Here is a 15,724-nt window from a genome sequence, read left to right as displayed (position 1 = left end):
ATGAAACAGGTGTATTCAGGAAGCTTCAGCCTGGTTTTGCCAGGGGGCAGCAGCCCGGGTCTCTAACGGCAGACTTCCAATGCCTCTGACCAGGGAAATCTTGCAGCCTTCAGCCTGTGTAAAAAGAGGTCTGGGGGGAGAGAGATACTTCCTCGCCTAGCAAAGGCAGGCCCACGAGGCGTAGCCGATATGAATATTTGTATGAAGTCAGCAAGTTGGTCACCCCTGGGAGGGGCTGTGTTCTCTTTCTTGTCTCACTTTCTTCTTTTTCAACCATCTACATTTACAACAAAGCATTTTCCTTTGTTCCCATTTCTTGTGCCCTTTATGATGACATGGCTCCGCCCTCCACAAGTCCCTTGGTCCACGGAAAAAGAGAATTGGAAGAGGATGGGGAGTCTTCTACCATTTTGCTTTTCTCGCTGGGGCCACCTTCAATTTGTCTTGGTTCTGCTTTTCCTGAAATAATAGTTAGACGGGACTTTTGAAAGGAAATTGCTCTCCTCATCTGCCAAAATATTTGTTTTTTTTTAAACTAGGGGACAGATTTCCCCCATTGCATTGTGATTCAGACTAATCTAAAGTAAAACTGTCTTCTGATCCTGTGCCACTTGGAATGGAATGGGGAGGTGATCCAGGAGAGCAGACAGGAAAACCAGCCTGGGATAGAACATTTTCCATGACGGTCCAGCATGGGTGGGGGTGCTGACCAAGATGGAAGGCTACCCAAAGCAGAAGACAAGCACGAGTCATGCCCAGCATGACCTTCCCTTGCTGACCCAGTGGGGGTGTCAAGAAGTTCCACTGGCCTTGGCACCCCCAAAGGTGCCCCCTGCACTGAGCACAGTTACAGCCACGAGGAAGATGACCAGGAAGGGAAAGCAAGACCCAGGGCCACCAAACAGCCTTAAGAGACAGAAGGTGCCCTCCTCTGGGACCAGGAGATATATTGTATTTTTAAATTCCAAGAACTTGGCAAAAGGAGAGATCATAACCATCTTTATTATCCAAATTCTAGAGGAGATAATTCTGCACAACTGGAACCTACTAGCTGCCAAAGTGGACGGAGGTGACTCCTGAGGGTGGCCTCCCTGCCCGGATCCACTCAGGGCCCTGCAAGGCATCTGCTGGGGACACAGCCAGGAGCTCCGAGGCGGTGACCCGGCCACAGGTCCCCCTGGACCCAGCCGTGGAGGGAGCCCTCCTCCTCCCAGGTGTGAAAAAGACCAAGGCTACCTCCCTCGGCAGAGGAGGACAGTGCTTGGGCTTCACCGGGGCAGGCAGCCGGCCACAGGGTCCGGCCGTGGCACCGGCAAAAAGTTCATGGGGCACAGCAGCAGTGGGCACGTCTTCTCGTGCTCCTTCAGCGCCTCGCTCAGGTGCTTCAGCTCCTCCGTCAGCTTCCCAATCTCTCTCCGCAGCACGGTGTTCTCTTGCTCCAGGCACTCATACTCCTGGACAGGGACACAGAAGGAGTGGGATGCCTTCTGCAACCACATTCCCTCCCCGCGTGCCCACCTCCTGTCCAGGACAGCCTTCCCGCCAACTGCGCCCCCTGCCACCACCCCTGCTCGTTTGTTCCCTTGCTTATCATTTCTCTCCTCCCACCGCGATGAGAGGTTCAACAGGGCAGGGCTTTGCTTTTTGAAACTACTTTATGAAGATATGATTTACAGCAAGCAAAATACACCTGTCTTAAGGGTGTAATTCAGTGAGTTTGGGCAAATGTCAACGTTGGTCAAGAGAACTGTGTCACTCCTGAAAGTTCCTGCGCAACTCCCCTCCCCTCCCCCAGCTGCTGAGCTGCTTTCTGACGATCTCCGATCTCCGTTGGGGTCACTGCTGTGGCCTCAGCACCCAGAACAGTGCCCGGAACCTAATACATGTTTGCTGACTGCATGAGTAAATGGATGAAAATATCCCTTGCCTTGGCTTCGCCCCAACGCTCATCCGTGAAGTCTCTACTATATCAGAGTCTGCAGAGGCTTAGACCTGGAGGGGCTCAGAGAGACCCCCTCAGCCCAACCCACACAATGCAGAAACCAGACATCCAACCTGTGCTGGGCACTCTCTTCTTCAAAGGACAGTCCCTGCCATTTCTGGGCGGCTCTATTAGAAAGCTCCTCTTTGCACTGATACAAAATCTCTCTCTCTCTCCTTCAAACCCACCTATTGGGCTTGGTTCCACCTTAGGGAACCACACAGAGTAAATTCAATACTTCTTCAACATCGCAGTTCTTGAAATATTAGGAGACAGCCACATACCACTTCCCCTTAGGTATGCTCTGAGCTCAACTGTCTCAGGTCTCCTGAGTTCCTTGGGTTTTAGGACTTTTGGCCCTCCTGCCCTCCTGGAGGTCATCCTGAGCCACACTCTAGTCTGCCAGGATCTCTCTGAAAAAGTGTCATTTCCCAGAATGCAGTGCATGATTCTGGAGACGGCTTGTTCATGCCAGGGGGATGCATGGAGGTGGCCTGCTCCAGGGCTGGACCCCAGTCTGCAGCCACCGCACTCTGGGGATTCTCCCTAAGCTTGCAGAGAAGTGCAAGCTCTGTGTGCTTCTGCTGCTTCTCTCGTCTAAATTTGGACGATGACTGATGTTCTAGAGATGAAGGGCAGGTTCTACATCCATTTCTCTTGACTTTCACCCTGTCCATGTGGGCATCTACCAGCCTAGCAAAATCTTTCTGAATCTTAATGTGTCAGCTCATGGATCATGACACTACGCAGCTCATGGATCATGACACTACGCAGCTCATGGCTCATGACACTACGCAGCTCATGGATCATGACACTACACAGCTCATGGATCATGACACTACACAGCTCATGGATCATGACACTACACAGCTATAAGCTGCCCATTAACTTGATAAGTAGGTCTTCCCTTTTTTTCCTCCAAGTCACTGGTAAGTTCTACAACACTTGACCAATGGCAGAGCTCTAGGGCATGCCAACAGAGATCATCTCAAGCCTGACAATCTTATTTAAATCTTGCTGCGATTTTGTTTACCGTGCATTTCCTGAGGTGGGGACCCAATCTTACTATTATCCATCACATCTTGTCTCTTGCTAGTAAATTTTAAGAAATAATTTTTAAAAGTCTGATTTTTTTACAGGCCTCTATGGCACACACAAATTCTCAACTCTGCCTCTTTGCGAATGCTGTCCTGCTCCACTGGACTACCTTCCTCCTTTTCTGTGTGAGCCCAACTCAAGCCCATCACCTCCAGGACGGCTTCCCTGGCCATAGCACCTAATGAAACTGCATCCCTCATTATGTGTTCTATCCAATCATGTATTATATTCAATCTTACTTATACTAAATAAGAGCACTCCCCAAAGATCAGAAATGTATAGCAGCTAGGAGCCTCTGCTACCCTCTCCTGTACCCTACCTATTGGGCCACTGCCCAGTGACTCCTCTGGCTCCTTCTCTCACCCACTTCCTTCCCTCCCCAGCTCTAGGCACCAGAGGGACTGCACACAGAGGCCATCTGAGTCTTCCCCAGGTGGGCCCTCAGGGTGGTCTGGAATACTCTCCAAGGCAGCAAGCCGCACCCCTTTTCCCTGCAGGCTGTCCAGGGTCAGTCTGGCTTCACTAGCGCACAGGCCCCATTCTGCCTTCAGCTCTCCTGCCAGCCCCAACTCCTCACACTCTCCTCTGGTCTCAGACAAGCTCTAGTTCTGGAGCCCAAATTCCATCTACGGCGCAGCAACAAGCCCTCCGTGGGTGAGGGAGAGTGCAGATGGGAAGACACGGATAGTCATCTCAGGAAGCCTGCATGCAGCAGGGGGGTGACAGGCTGCAGCTCTGTGGGGCGCGTGTACACACATGCATGTGCGTGTACGCACACACACACACGCAGCTGGAAATGTTCTTCACCTCCAAGTAAAATGGAGAATAGATACCAATGGTTCCAATGAGCTAACATGTTAACTAGATTCCAAAAAAAACAGGAAAAGTCTCTTTTTGTGGCAAAATATTTCAAACTGCCCTTCTGGATTTATTGAATTTTGTGGCAGGATGCTGTGAGCTTCGGAGCTTTATCTCTGGAAGCCATGAGGGGCCACGCTGCTTAAAGTCTTCCTGAGGGACCACTGCTTCCCCCAAGCCCCAGCCCAGCAGGCCCCTCATCTGCCTTCTCTGCAGGGACTTTCCCTTCTGGGATTGGACTTTTACTCATAAACCTGCTAAAGGACTTCCACTGAGCTGAGGGAATAAAAACCAGAGAAGTAGTCAAGATCTTCAGGTGAGAACAGCTCAACAAAAACAAAAGGAGGCTCTGGGGCAGATGGAATGGAGCTGAGAGGACACAGGTACCTGGGCTTGACACCCAAGAAAAATAAGTAAGAACATGAGGCCCTTTGTTGTTGTTTTTTTTTTCCAAAGATATGATCAGTTTAGCTCAAATCTTGCTGATTTTCACATCTTTGGCCCCATGAGGTTTGGAGGTTTGCTGCCTCCCCTGGCATTAGCCAGGACATGGTCACCCGCAGAGACCTGGTGGTGGTAAAATCATTGCATAGCCCAGTTTGGCCTCAGAAATTAAGCTGTCTGGGCAGTGATTCTCATCTGGAGCAAATCTGGCAGTCTCCAGGGGACATGTGCACTGTCCAGGGACAGCTGGGTTGTTACAACTGTCGATCCTACTGCATTGAGTGGGTAGAGGCCAGGGAAGCTGCTCAACATCCCACACAGCACAGGACGGCCCGCTCCCCAAACAAAGAATTATCTGGCCCCAAATGTCAATAGTGCCGAAGCTAAGAAACCCTGGCCTGCGTGTCTAAGAGGCTGATTGGGGAATAAGGGGCTGTCTGGGGGTATCCAGGATCCAGGATGACACACCGGCACACAAGCTGATGTGGGTACCAGGGACCAGAGATGAAAGCAAAGGCAGAAAGGAAATGAGGGGGCGGGAAAGGCCATCAGGAGGGCACAGCCACACACAGACCCCTTTCACAAGCGAAGAAAGTGAAACTGAGCGGCGCGGTGACTTTTCCAAGGTCATGCAGACTTGGAACCTGATTTCAAGGTCAATGGCAATCCTTGACCAAGGAAGCAATTCTGCTTTCACTTGGCAGTGCCTGGCCCCAAATTTCCCCGTGGTGGTTACCAGCAGCAAAGGGCTGTCGGCGCTCAGGATTTTACAATAAGCCTCTTCCCAAGCCCGAAGCTGCTGTCCTTCCCAGCAGAAAAATTGTGTCATCGGGGAGGGCTCTAGAAATTGGGTGTCATCATCAGTTTCTGAACCAAGGGAAGACGACACGAATGAAGCGTTCTCTTAGAATATGTAACATCTGAAGAAACCGTGACAACACAGACCACAACCAAACTGCCCAAGAAATCCGTCAGTTGGTGACATTTAGGGTTCCTGAGGATGGCATCGCTGCCTTCCTTTTCTGACTCAACGTTCTTTCTCAGTCTTACACCTTGGGGTGCCAGGCTCGAACCTGGCTGACCCACTTCTGAGACACCTTTCAGCCTCTTGTAGAAAGCTGGACTGTTCACTCGGGTCCCTATTTGTGGATGTGGACTCAGGCGTGTGCCTAATGTTCAGAGATGAATAGGGGCTGAAATCCCCATAAGAGGTGTAGGCGCCTTGACAGGATGATATGAAAAGCCACAGTGAGCGCTGAGGTACACAGACGCACATTAGGAACAGCTTCTCGGCACCACGGTGGGGGCTTCCAGCAATCACCTCCCCGAGGGGAAAACTCACACCGAAGAGTGGCCCCAGCCTCTCGGGCACGGCCTGCCCAGTGCCCGACTGTCCCTCCCCCACCCCCCCAACAACCGAGATGGAGAATTGGGAGGGGGGTGAGGGTGGCCCAGAAGCTTCTAGGAGCTGGGACTGGAGGAGGTTTCTCAGGGTGGGAGAGGTAGGAGAGGCTCAAGGTGAATGGACGAGGTGGGCAGGAGAGAATGGTGGGAATTCTAAACAAGCCCTAAATAGTCCCCTCTGTGGTACTCGAGAAAGGCAAATAGAGACCTGGAGTTACTCTGAGATACGCAGCAACAGCTGCCCCACAGGATGGGACAGACCAAGGGCTGAGTAAAGCCCTTTGCTTTTTCTCTTTTTTAAAAGATTTTCTTTATTTATTCATGAGAGAGAGATAGAGAGAGAGAGAGGCAGAGACACAGGCAGAGGGAGAAGCAGGCTCCGCACAGGGAGCCCGATGTGGGACTCGATCCCGAGTCTCCAGGATCACACCCTGGGCTGAAGGGGGCGCTAAACCGCTGAGCCACCTGGGCTGCCCTAAAGCCCTTTTCATAGGCTAATCTCCCCAGGGACTGGCAGGCAGCCATGGCTACTGGGAGGAAGCTTTCTGCACCTGTTAGTGTCTCCTAGAGAGCGGGCCTGATCCCAGCTTTGAGGAGGTATCTGAGACCTGTGTGTGGCTCTCACTTTCCCCATCCTTGATGTGGCCTGGAACCCTAGGGGGCCTGAAGGGCTTTTCTCCCAGGACCCAGAGCAGCATGCTAGGGTCACTCACTGGAGCACAGTAAAACTATTCACCACATTTTTAAACCTGACACTCCACCCTCAATACGTAGATTTTTTTTTCAAAGTGGCTCAGTGGTTGAGCGTCTGCCTTCCGCTCAGGGTGTGATCCCAGGATCCGGGATCGAGTCCCACATCGGGCTCCCTGCGGCGAGGAGTCTGCTTCTCCCTCTGCCTCTCTCTGTGTCTCTCACAAATAAATAAATAAATCTTTAAAACAAAACAAAATGAAACAAAAAACAGCAGAGCTATTATTCATGTGCTACCCTTGGGTCCAGAGAGGACATTCCCCTTCTACAGTAGGACTGGGCTGCATTTCCATTTTCCTGAACCAGCCATCTGCACCCCCACACCCCCATGTGACCAATAACACTAGTATGTAGCTAGTGACCAGAAAAGTGTGGACTACAGCTTTGAGGTTTATATATGGATGGAGTCACTGTCCTGGCCTCCTTGACGCTGTGTTTCTCAACAAGATTGGCCTTGACAAAAAAAAAAAAAAAAGATTGGCCTTGACAAGGTGATCGGTCGGTCAGTGGTGGGTAAACTTGATCTACTCTTCTGGCTCCGTCGAGGCAGAGAAGGGAATGTTCTCCCATGGAGGGACTGGGTTTCAGATCAATTAGCCCCATTTCCCAAAAGAGCACCTGGCATAATCAGTCATGTGACACAGTGTATGGACCCCAAGAGAAGCTAGGAACCCTACAGAAGGGTCCCCCACCACAGTTCTAAGAGGAATGAGGCAGGAGTAAATGTGGTGCCACCCCTAACTTCCCGAGGCATCTGGCTCATTTGGGTATCAAATCCAACAACGACAGATACTGAGAGAAACTCATCTTTTTTGACACTGTAGTATTTCTGCTACCTTCTTATGTAGGCAGAGTAAGGGCCTTCCAAAGATGTCTACATCCAACCTCTGGAACCTGTGAATATGCTACCTTATGTGGCAAAAACAAACAAACAAAAAAAAACTTGCAGATGTGATTAAGTTAAGAATCTGAACGTGGGGAGATTATCCTGGATCATGTGGATGAACCCAATGTAATCACAAGGTTCCTTACAAGTGAAAGAAGACAGCTGGGTGGTCCAGTGGTTGGGCGTCTGCCTTGGGCTCAGGGCATGATCCCAGAGTCCCGGGATAGAGTCCCACATTGGGCTCCCTGTATGGAGCTTGCTTCTCCCTCTGCCTCTCTCTGTGTGTCTCTCATGAATGAATAAATAAAATCTTTTTTAAAAAAGTGAAAGAAGAAGTCTAGAGTCAAAGGAGATGTGACAATGGAACAGTGTCAGAGTAGTGCAGCTTGACAAAGGCTTAACAAGCCAGTGCTGGCTTTGAAGATGGAAAGGGGACCACACGCCAGGGAACACAGAAGCCTCTAGAAGCCAGAAAAGGCAAGGAAGTGGATTCTTCTCCGGAGCCTCTGAAAGGAATGCAGCCCTCCTGACACCCTGATTTTAGCCCCATGAGACCCATTCCAGACAACTGACTTCCAAAATTGTAAGATAATAAACCTGCGTTGTTTTAAGCCACCAAATTGGTCAGAATTCATTAGAGTTCATAGGAGACCATATACTTGCCTCAAAAACTCCTATGCTTCCAATAATAGGAATGAGAGCTTACTCCCTCTCTTTGTGATCCAGCAGCAAGGCCCTGCCCACAGTGGTGCTAACAAATATTAGTGGAATGAATCTACTCGCCCTCGCTCCACGGAAGGAGCACGTGTGTGTTATGGATAACACATGTGTGTTATCTATGTCATTTAGCCACCACCACACACATAATCACTTGGGACTTACAACTGAGTGTCCCCTAGTGTTTTCTTATATTAATGCACCTGGCTTCGATGAGAAGCTTCCTGAGGGGAAGGGCAGACGGGGTCTGAATGCAGGGCCAAGTGCTAACTTGAGCCACAAGTGCCCTCTGGGGTTTTTTAGTAACATGAGGCTAAAACCGGGACTGCTTCAGGAGCAAGGAGAAGGAAGAAAGGAGGCAAAGGACATTCCAACTCTTCTAGGGAAAGTTTACCGGACCAATACAGGCTGGGAAGGACCTTCTCTGGCCATCACCACAGTATTTGTGTGAATTACTGAAATTAAGTGTAGTGCATTTATCTCTTTCTTAGGGCCCAGTCTCCCTACTTCCAAGGAAAGAGGCTGATGTTTATGAATTATGCCCACTGTTGAATTTCTATCAGTGGATCAATGTGCATCCTAAACCAGTTCTCAGTTCATTAGGAAAGGGTTTTCAGAGATTGTTGTTCCCCCTCCTAACACCTCAGTGCCTGCTACGCTGTCGACACCCCCAAAACAAGCTGAGACAAGCTATGCCAAGACAGCAGGCAGGGAAGTACTAAACTTAAGTCCTCAATTACTTGCACCCATCCTGTGTAAAGATGAGAGTTCAGAACTGTCGCTCATTCTTGGCACAGATCCTTGGGCGCCTCTGAGGCCAGTTCCTGATATGAAGCAGTTCCCATATCCTGGCTTTGAGATTTTGTGGGATTATGCATAAGGGTAGAGGAAATTGGAAGAGTTTAGGATAAATCCCAGGTTCCTGATGTGGGTGATGAGAAAGGGGGCGAGCTCCATTAACTCAGTGTGAAGACAGAAGAAAGAGTCTCAGAAGAAACACATATCACCACCATGCTGCATCCAAGCAGCCTGCAGCAGACCCATTTGGAAACATCTAAGCAGACGCTGGAGATATGGGGTGAAGGCCCCGGAATGGAGGTCTTGCATGGAGTAATCAATGTGGGGAGCTAATGCTGAGAGAACAGGTTCATAGATCAAATCTTCCAGGGTGGAAAGGCTAAAGGGCAGAGTCTGAATGCCTGGTCAACACCAACATTGCAGAAAACTGACAGAGGAAGAAGGTAGCAAAAGAAACTGAGAAGTTTGGTGTGTTGGTTAAAAGGGACAAGCGAGAAATGTGGTCTTTTAGAAGCTGAAGACCTTGAAAGAACGTCTCAGGAAGGGGAGAGTCAGTGGTGTCGAATGTTTCAGCAAAGTGATGTGATGGCTGATGAGCCTAGAAAGAAGCCCCTGGACCAGACAGTGCCAGAGCACTAGCGACCTCTGCAGGAGCAGCTTCCATAGGAAGGGGGTGTGTGTGCGCACATGTGTACTCACGTATGGTCATGTACGTGTGTGTGCATGTGTGTGCCTGCACGTGTACGTGTGTGGGGGTGTGTGCATGGCTGTGCACATGTGCATGTGTGGGTATGTGAGTGTACATGTGGATGTGTGCATGGCTGTGTGCCATGTGCACACACGTGTATGTGGGGGGTATGTACATGTACATGTGGGTTGCATGCATAGGTGTGTGTGTACGTGGGTGCACGTGTGTGTTTGTGGGTATGGGTGCATGCATGCGTGCATGGGTGGGGAAGGGCAGCAGAGAGGCCAGCAGAGAGGACCAGGGAGTAAACGGCACTGAGGCCAGTGGAAACAGCAGGATCTCTTGAAGGAGTTGGAAAGGGAGGAAGGAAAGAAAATCAATGGGGCAGTAGCTTGAAAAAGAATTGAGATGGAGAGGAGGTTTTGTTTTATTCTGTTTTGACTTATAAAAGGAACTTGAGAGTGAGAAACAACCACTGGATGAGGGAGAAAGATGTCAGTGAGTGAAGAATCCCAACACTGGGCTGGAAGGACACAGTGAAATGAGACGTGAGTGTCCAAATTGGTGGCGACCAGGACATGACCTTGGGGCCGCCACCACAGTGCGAGAGCGGAGGATGGCTCCTCTCCAGGGGGGGCCTCATGTGGCTCTGCCCCAACCACAGGCTCACCTCGTGGAGTTTGTCAGCCTTCTGGGTCTGCTTCTTCCGACTTCTCTGAGCAGCAACTCGGTTTTTTTCTCTCCTTCGGACCTTCCGATCATCATCCTCAGGACTCTGGGGGAAACATCTGGTTAGGTGCATTCTCTGGCCCCTTCCTTGACCCTCCTCTGCCCTCTTTCCTCAGCATCACTTGGGTTCACTACTTTATTTGCAGTCAGGGCCAGTGCTTGTTTCTTCATGGGAGGGACAGCAGTTAGCCCCTTGTTCAGGAGCGCTCACCACATGTTGGGCTGGCCTTACGTGTTAATACCCATGAGCACCCTCAGAAATGTGTGGTGTGACTGCCATTTAAAAGATGAGGATAAGAAACTCAGAGAGGGTAAGGAACTTGCTCCAGGTATCACAGCTTGTAAGTGGGTAAATGGGAAGTGCAACTCAGGTCTGTTGGACTCCAAACCAACGTTCATAAACCTCTACCCCACAGGGTGTGTGCCTGGAAGAGGTGCGGTGTCAACGTCCATCTGAGAACGAGGAAGGCAGAAGGCATGTGCTATCTGGAACTTGCTGTGTGCCAGGACTTATGCCACCACACACAAACAGGTACTTTTGATGCCGCGTGCAAATATTATGCTTATAACTAATTGCAAACACACAACTCTACCAACACATCCAATGATCTTATTTGAACACCACCTCATTTGAACAATGCATGATGGACATTTTGTTTCCCGGGTCAGAGTGAATCAGAAAGCAAACTGATGATGTGTCTTGAAAGCTCTCAGCTCTATATGAGATTTAACCAAACCTAGTTGAATCTTTCAAGTGTTCTGAAACAGGCAGGCTAAAAAAAAATGTACCTACCAAGGTAAAAACATTTCAGTCATAGAAAAACATGGAGAAGTAGAGTATTTGTTTTCCAGAATCCTGTGAGAAGGTACCAAAGGGGTGAGGAGGGGGTATCCTGTTTTAAAGAAATAGTTTAAGAGGCAAGAGGTCGGGATGCCTGGGTGACTCAGTGGTTGAACGTCTGCCTTTGGCTCAGGGTGTGATCCCGGGTCCTGAGATCGAGTCCGGCATCGGGCTTCCCGCGGGGAGCCTGCTTCTCCCTCTGCCTGTGTCTCTGCCTCTCTCATGAATAAATAAATAAAATCTTTAAAAATAAATAAATAAATAAATAAATAAATACCAAGAGGTTAGTAAGATACAAATACAGGAAAGCTACTTAAGTATTAATATTAATGGAAAGCAAATATTAATAATATGAAATAATGAGTAATTTCAGTTATTTTATCTGGTCTTGTATTCCAAATAGAAGAGGCACATATCTTCTCCCCAAGTTCTGATGGGTAAGGAATTTTCAGTATGTGGAGGAATGTAAGTCTATTGAAGGAGACAAATAAATAACATATATATATAAATAATACAGCAAATGGATGTGGTCTGGAAGTAACGCTTAAGGGACTGGCACAAGGTGTTAAAATGTAGTTTTTTAAAGGCAAAGAAGTCTTGGTTAACATAACCAGAACACCATAGGAGTAAAATGTGGTGTACAGGACAAAATTTTAGCTTTAGAAATTTTAGCTTTAGAAGCTTTAGCCCCTGGTTTTGTCTCTTACCGTCAGTATAGCCAGGGGGAAATGGGTTAATTTTTCCAAATGCTCAACTTTCTCATTTATTGTAAATGCGAGTCATTCATTCTTTCAAGAAGTATTAGCTGAGTACCTGCCATGTGCCAGGCACTGGTTTAGGACTGGAGATGCATGCCCTGAACAACTGATCAGTCATCTCTGCAGCCATCATTCTAACAGCCTAATGCTTACGACTAGCATAGGATAAAATAAGATTTTTATCCTAAAGCTCCCAGGACAGGGTATGTATGCCCTTAGTAACCTCTGTAGAGGCTGCTATTTTTTGAGTCTCCCATAGTGCTTGTCACCAAATCATGCCTCTTCGATCACCATCAAAAAAGTCATAGGACACAAGAAAACAACCTGCATCCTGCCCTCTGAGAGTGGACACTCAAAACTGGATTTACCACCAATCCATATGGCCACAACCTGAGAACCCAGCAGTAACGTTTAAGCAAAACAAAAAGCGGGAAGCAAAGTGTTAAGACAGTCATAAATTATCAACCATATCTTCATCAGTCCCCATAAAAAAAAAAAAAACCAACCATGAGAGGTTATTATTATATTCATTTAGCCGGTGGGGAAACTGAGACTCAAAGAAGCCAAGCAAAATGCCCAGAGCCACGCAGCCTGTGTGTGCTAAAGTAACCGAGGTCCAAACTCAGAAATGTGTGACTCTCTAGCGTCACCTGATGACACGATGTGCCAGGCATCGAAATGGAAGGGGGGGGCGCGTAGGGAGCCCAGTGGGAAGAGCTCGCTGCCCCCCCCCCCCGGGCCAGCCCGCCTGTTTCCCGAGCACGCAGCTGCACGTGCCGCCGAGGGGTTTCCACCAGCCCTGGGGCTCAGCGCAGGGCCCCCACCCCGCACCCTGAGGCCGACGGGCCCCGGGTCCCCATTCGGACGGTAGATGCTGGAGGCAGGGGCACGAGCTGCCCCTTGGGCGCGAATGTCCCCCGCGCGCACCCGGGCGCCCGGGAAGGGCCACGCGCGCCGGCGGGGGGGGGGGCAGCGGGCGCCGCGCAGGGACGGGGACGGCGGGCAGCGCGGGTCCCACGTGCGGGGAAGCGTGGACCGTCTGCGCCGTCCCCACCCCGCGCCCCCCCGCGGTCCCCGGCCCCCGCCGCGCCGCACCCGGAACCCCGGCCCCACGTCCGCGTGCCCCGGCGCCCCGCGGCCCCCCGAGCCCCGGCTCCGCTACCTGCGGCTGCGGCTGGTTCCCGGGCGCCGCGACGCTCCTCTGCAGGACGCTGCCGGCCGCCGGGAGCACTTGCGACATGCCGGGCGCTCCTCCGGCCCGGCCCGCCCGCCGCGCAGCCTCGCGGAGGAGCGGCCGCGGGCCCGCCGCGCCCTGCACGCGGGCGCTGCCTACCGGCGCTGCCCCGGCGCCCGCATCCCCGCGCCCCCGCACCTGCCGCCTCCGCCCCCCGCCCCGCCCCGCCCCGCCCGCCCCGCCCGCCCGGCCCCGCGGGCTTCCCGCTCTCCCCGAGCCGCGGCCGCCGCGCCACGCGGGTTTCCCCACCCCCGCCGGCCCGCCCCTCCCTCGCCCGCCCCCGCCCCCGCCCCCCCGTTTCCTCCGCTCCCCGCCCTCCGCGCACCTCGGGGTCCCAGATCCCACCCAGGCCGCGGCTCCCCCCGCCCCCCGCGCTTCGTGGAAGTCACGTGGTGGCTCCGAAACCCGGGAGGGAACGCGAAGGCCCCGCCACGGGAGACGACGCTGGGGCGGCCGGGGGGTCGCAGCCCTCGGGGAACTCGGGCTGAGAAACCCAGGTGGGCGGCCTGGAGGGGGCGGCGTTTCCCGGACCCACCTCGACGTCTTCCTGCGCACCCGCCCGCCTCTCCCTGGCGCCGGGGTCACGGCCTCCCGGGACTGTCTTCGCGGCGGTCGGGTCACGCAGGCTCCACTCCGCGTCGGTCCCGGCCCGCGAGGGGCAGGCCAGGGCCGGGCCGCTGCACCCCCACACCCCCCCCCACCCCCACCCCCACCCCCGGCCGAGAGCCGCGGCACCGGGGGGCCGGGGGGGGCGGGGGGCACCTGCGGTGGGAGAAAGCGAGGCGGGGCGGCCCCGGGGCTCACTCCCTCCGTGGGGGCGGGCGGGGGGGAGGAGGCTGTCCTGAGAGCGAATCTGCCCCCGCGGACGTCACCAGTAGCGGGTTCGGGGCTCTGCACCTCCGATGCCTTTTCAAGGTTAAAGTGGCGGGTGCTCTGCCTACGAGGTGAGATGCGGGCCTTGATGTCAGGCTGGGGACAGGGCAGAGGCGCCGGCGGGTCCCCCTCCAGCTTGCCTGACGGTGCAAAGACACGAAGGACTTGGTCCCAGCAGAGACAAAAACCAGCGGTTTCGGGTTTGTGGTCTGCGCACTGTGAGCCCCGGGAAAGAGATAACCGCGAACCTAGAAGGGCGAGTGGGAACCAGCGCCAGGAGGTCAGACGTGCCTTCCCACTGTGGTCGCCCAGGTCCTCAGGCGCTGGGGCGGCAGCGGGGGACCGGGCGGGGGCGGGGGCGAGGGGCGCTCCGGGGTCTCAGTCCAGTGCACTTGGCTCTCCGCCAGGATTCAGGGCCCTGGCGACAGCTTTGGGTGCACTTGATCGCCTGGCCGGGAGCAACCCATCCTACGGAGCCCAGGGCTGAGTGCAAGGCAGCGGGAGGACTGAGGTGGGCGCGACCCCTTATGGGGACAGCGCTGTACCCGCATAGCATCAGGGCCAGCCGCACAGCGGAGCCACCTCTACATTCGGTTACCCGCCTACAGTCCTCTTCTCATCTCCTGTTTATCCTTTGCATCACGCTACATCGCTCACGGTTGCCCCGGAGCGATTATTTTTGCAAACCACACAGGTACACACAATGGTCCTAGTACCGCGCTGCGCGCACACACACACACACACACACACACACACACACACGTGCGCGGTACATTCATTGCAGTAGGTCGAATGTTTCCTGGAAACATAAGAACTCTAGCAAGATAGGAAAACTTCTGGGTCAAGTGGTCTTGAATTTTCAGAAGTGCTTTCATACCCCAGTGTTGTTTAGGAAGGGAAAGGGTGAGGTGAAAGCACAGCGGACATTTAGGTGCAGTCCCATCGCGCCTTCTGGGTATTGCCGTTGGGCTGTTCCCACGGAGCCACACCACACCCTAAGTCCCCTGGGGCTGTACCTTCTCACTCCCCACAGAGCCTGGACCCGCGTCCCAGCACAGGAGAACTCTTCATATAGGCATAGGCCTTCTCTCTTAGGTTATCCAGGGGTCTCTTCAAATATATCTAAAGGAGGAGGCTTGGTTAACTAGTGAGCATTTAAGGAACAAGTCAGTTTGACCTACTGTCACACTTCAAAATGAACAGATTAAATAATTAGATGCAGAAAACAAAATCAGGGAGATAAAACAGAATCAAATTCTTTATTAAAGCCCTGGGATAATACATCATGGAGAGACTTTTCTAAGACAACATATGACAGGAGATAACCCTTGGAAAGATCTGAACTATACAAGAATGTTAAAGTGCTTTAGATGAGAGCATGCCCAGAAATTACAAAGACATGGGAAAAATATTCTTAATAACTGTTATAAAGGGTTAAAATCTCTACCATATATACAGTCCATAAAAAGGAAAAAGAAAGGGGCACCTGGGTGGCTCAGTGATTGAGCGTCTGCCTTTGGCTCAGTCGATCCCGGTGTCCTGGGATTGAGTCCTGCATCAGGCTCCCCTTGGGGAGCCTGCTTCTCCCACTGCCTGTGTCTCTGGCTCTCTCTGTGTCTCAAAAGTATAAATTGCACAAGGGACATGACCTGGCATTTCCCAACA

General features: G+C 52.3%; 1 protein-coding gene across 1 annotated transcript; it reads right to left on the bottom strand.

The window, feature by feature from the left end:
* Positions 1-982: 982 nt before the first annotated feature.
* Positions 983-13,277, bottom strand: BATF3 (basic leucine zipper ATF-like transcription factor 3). Its single transcript, XM_041772709.1, has 3 exons — positions 13,115-13,277; positions 10,295-10,399; positions 983-1,454 (listed from the first exon to the last, which is right to left on the bottom strand). The coding sequence occupies exons 1-3, from the start codon at positions 13,190-13,192 to the stop codon at positions 1,269-1,271; spliced, it is 369 nt and encodes a 122-aa protein (XP_041628643.1). The 5' UTR covers positions 13,193-13,277; the 3' UTR covers positions 983-1,268.
* Between the last annotated feature and the right edge of the window lie 2,447 nt (positions 13,278-15,724).

Source organism: Vulpes lagopus, chromosome 1, assembly GCF_018345385.1.
Source record: "Vulpes lagopus strain Blue_001 chromosome 1, ASM1834538v1, whole genome shotgun sequence".
Classification (NCBI taxonomy): Eukaryota; Metazoa; Chordata; class Mammalia; order Carnivora; family Canidae; genus Vulpes; species Vulpes lagopus.
Note: the sequence above shows the minus strand (reverse complement) of the source record. Positions and strands in the feature narration are given on the sequence as shown.

Coding starts and splice junctions, on each gene's coding strand:
- BATF3 (XM_041772709.1), bottom strand. CDS start 13,192: ATGTCGCAAGTGCTCCCGGCGGCCGGCAGCGTCCTGCAGAGGAGCGTC. Junction 10,400..13,114: donor GGAACCAGCCGCAGCCGCAG/GTAGCGGAGCCG, acceptor TGTTTCCCCCAG/AGTCCTGAGGATGATGATCG. Junction 1,455..10,294: donor AGGCTGACAAACTCCACGAG/GTGAGCCTGTGG, acceptor GTCCCTGTCCAG/GAGTATGAGTGCCTGGAGCA.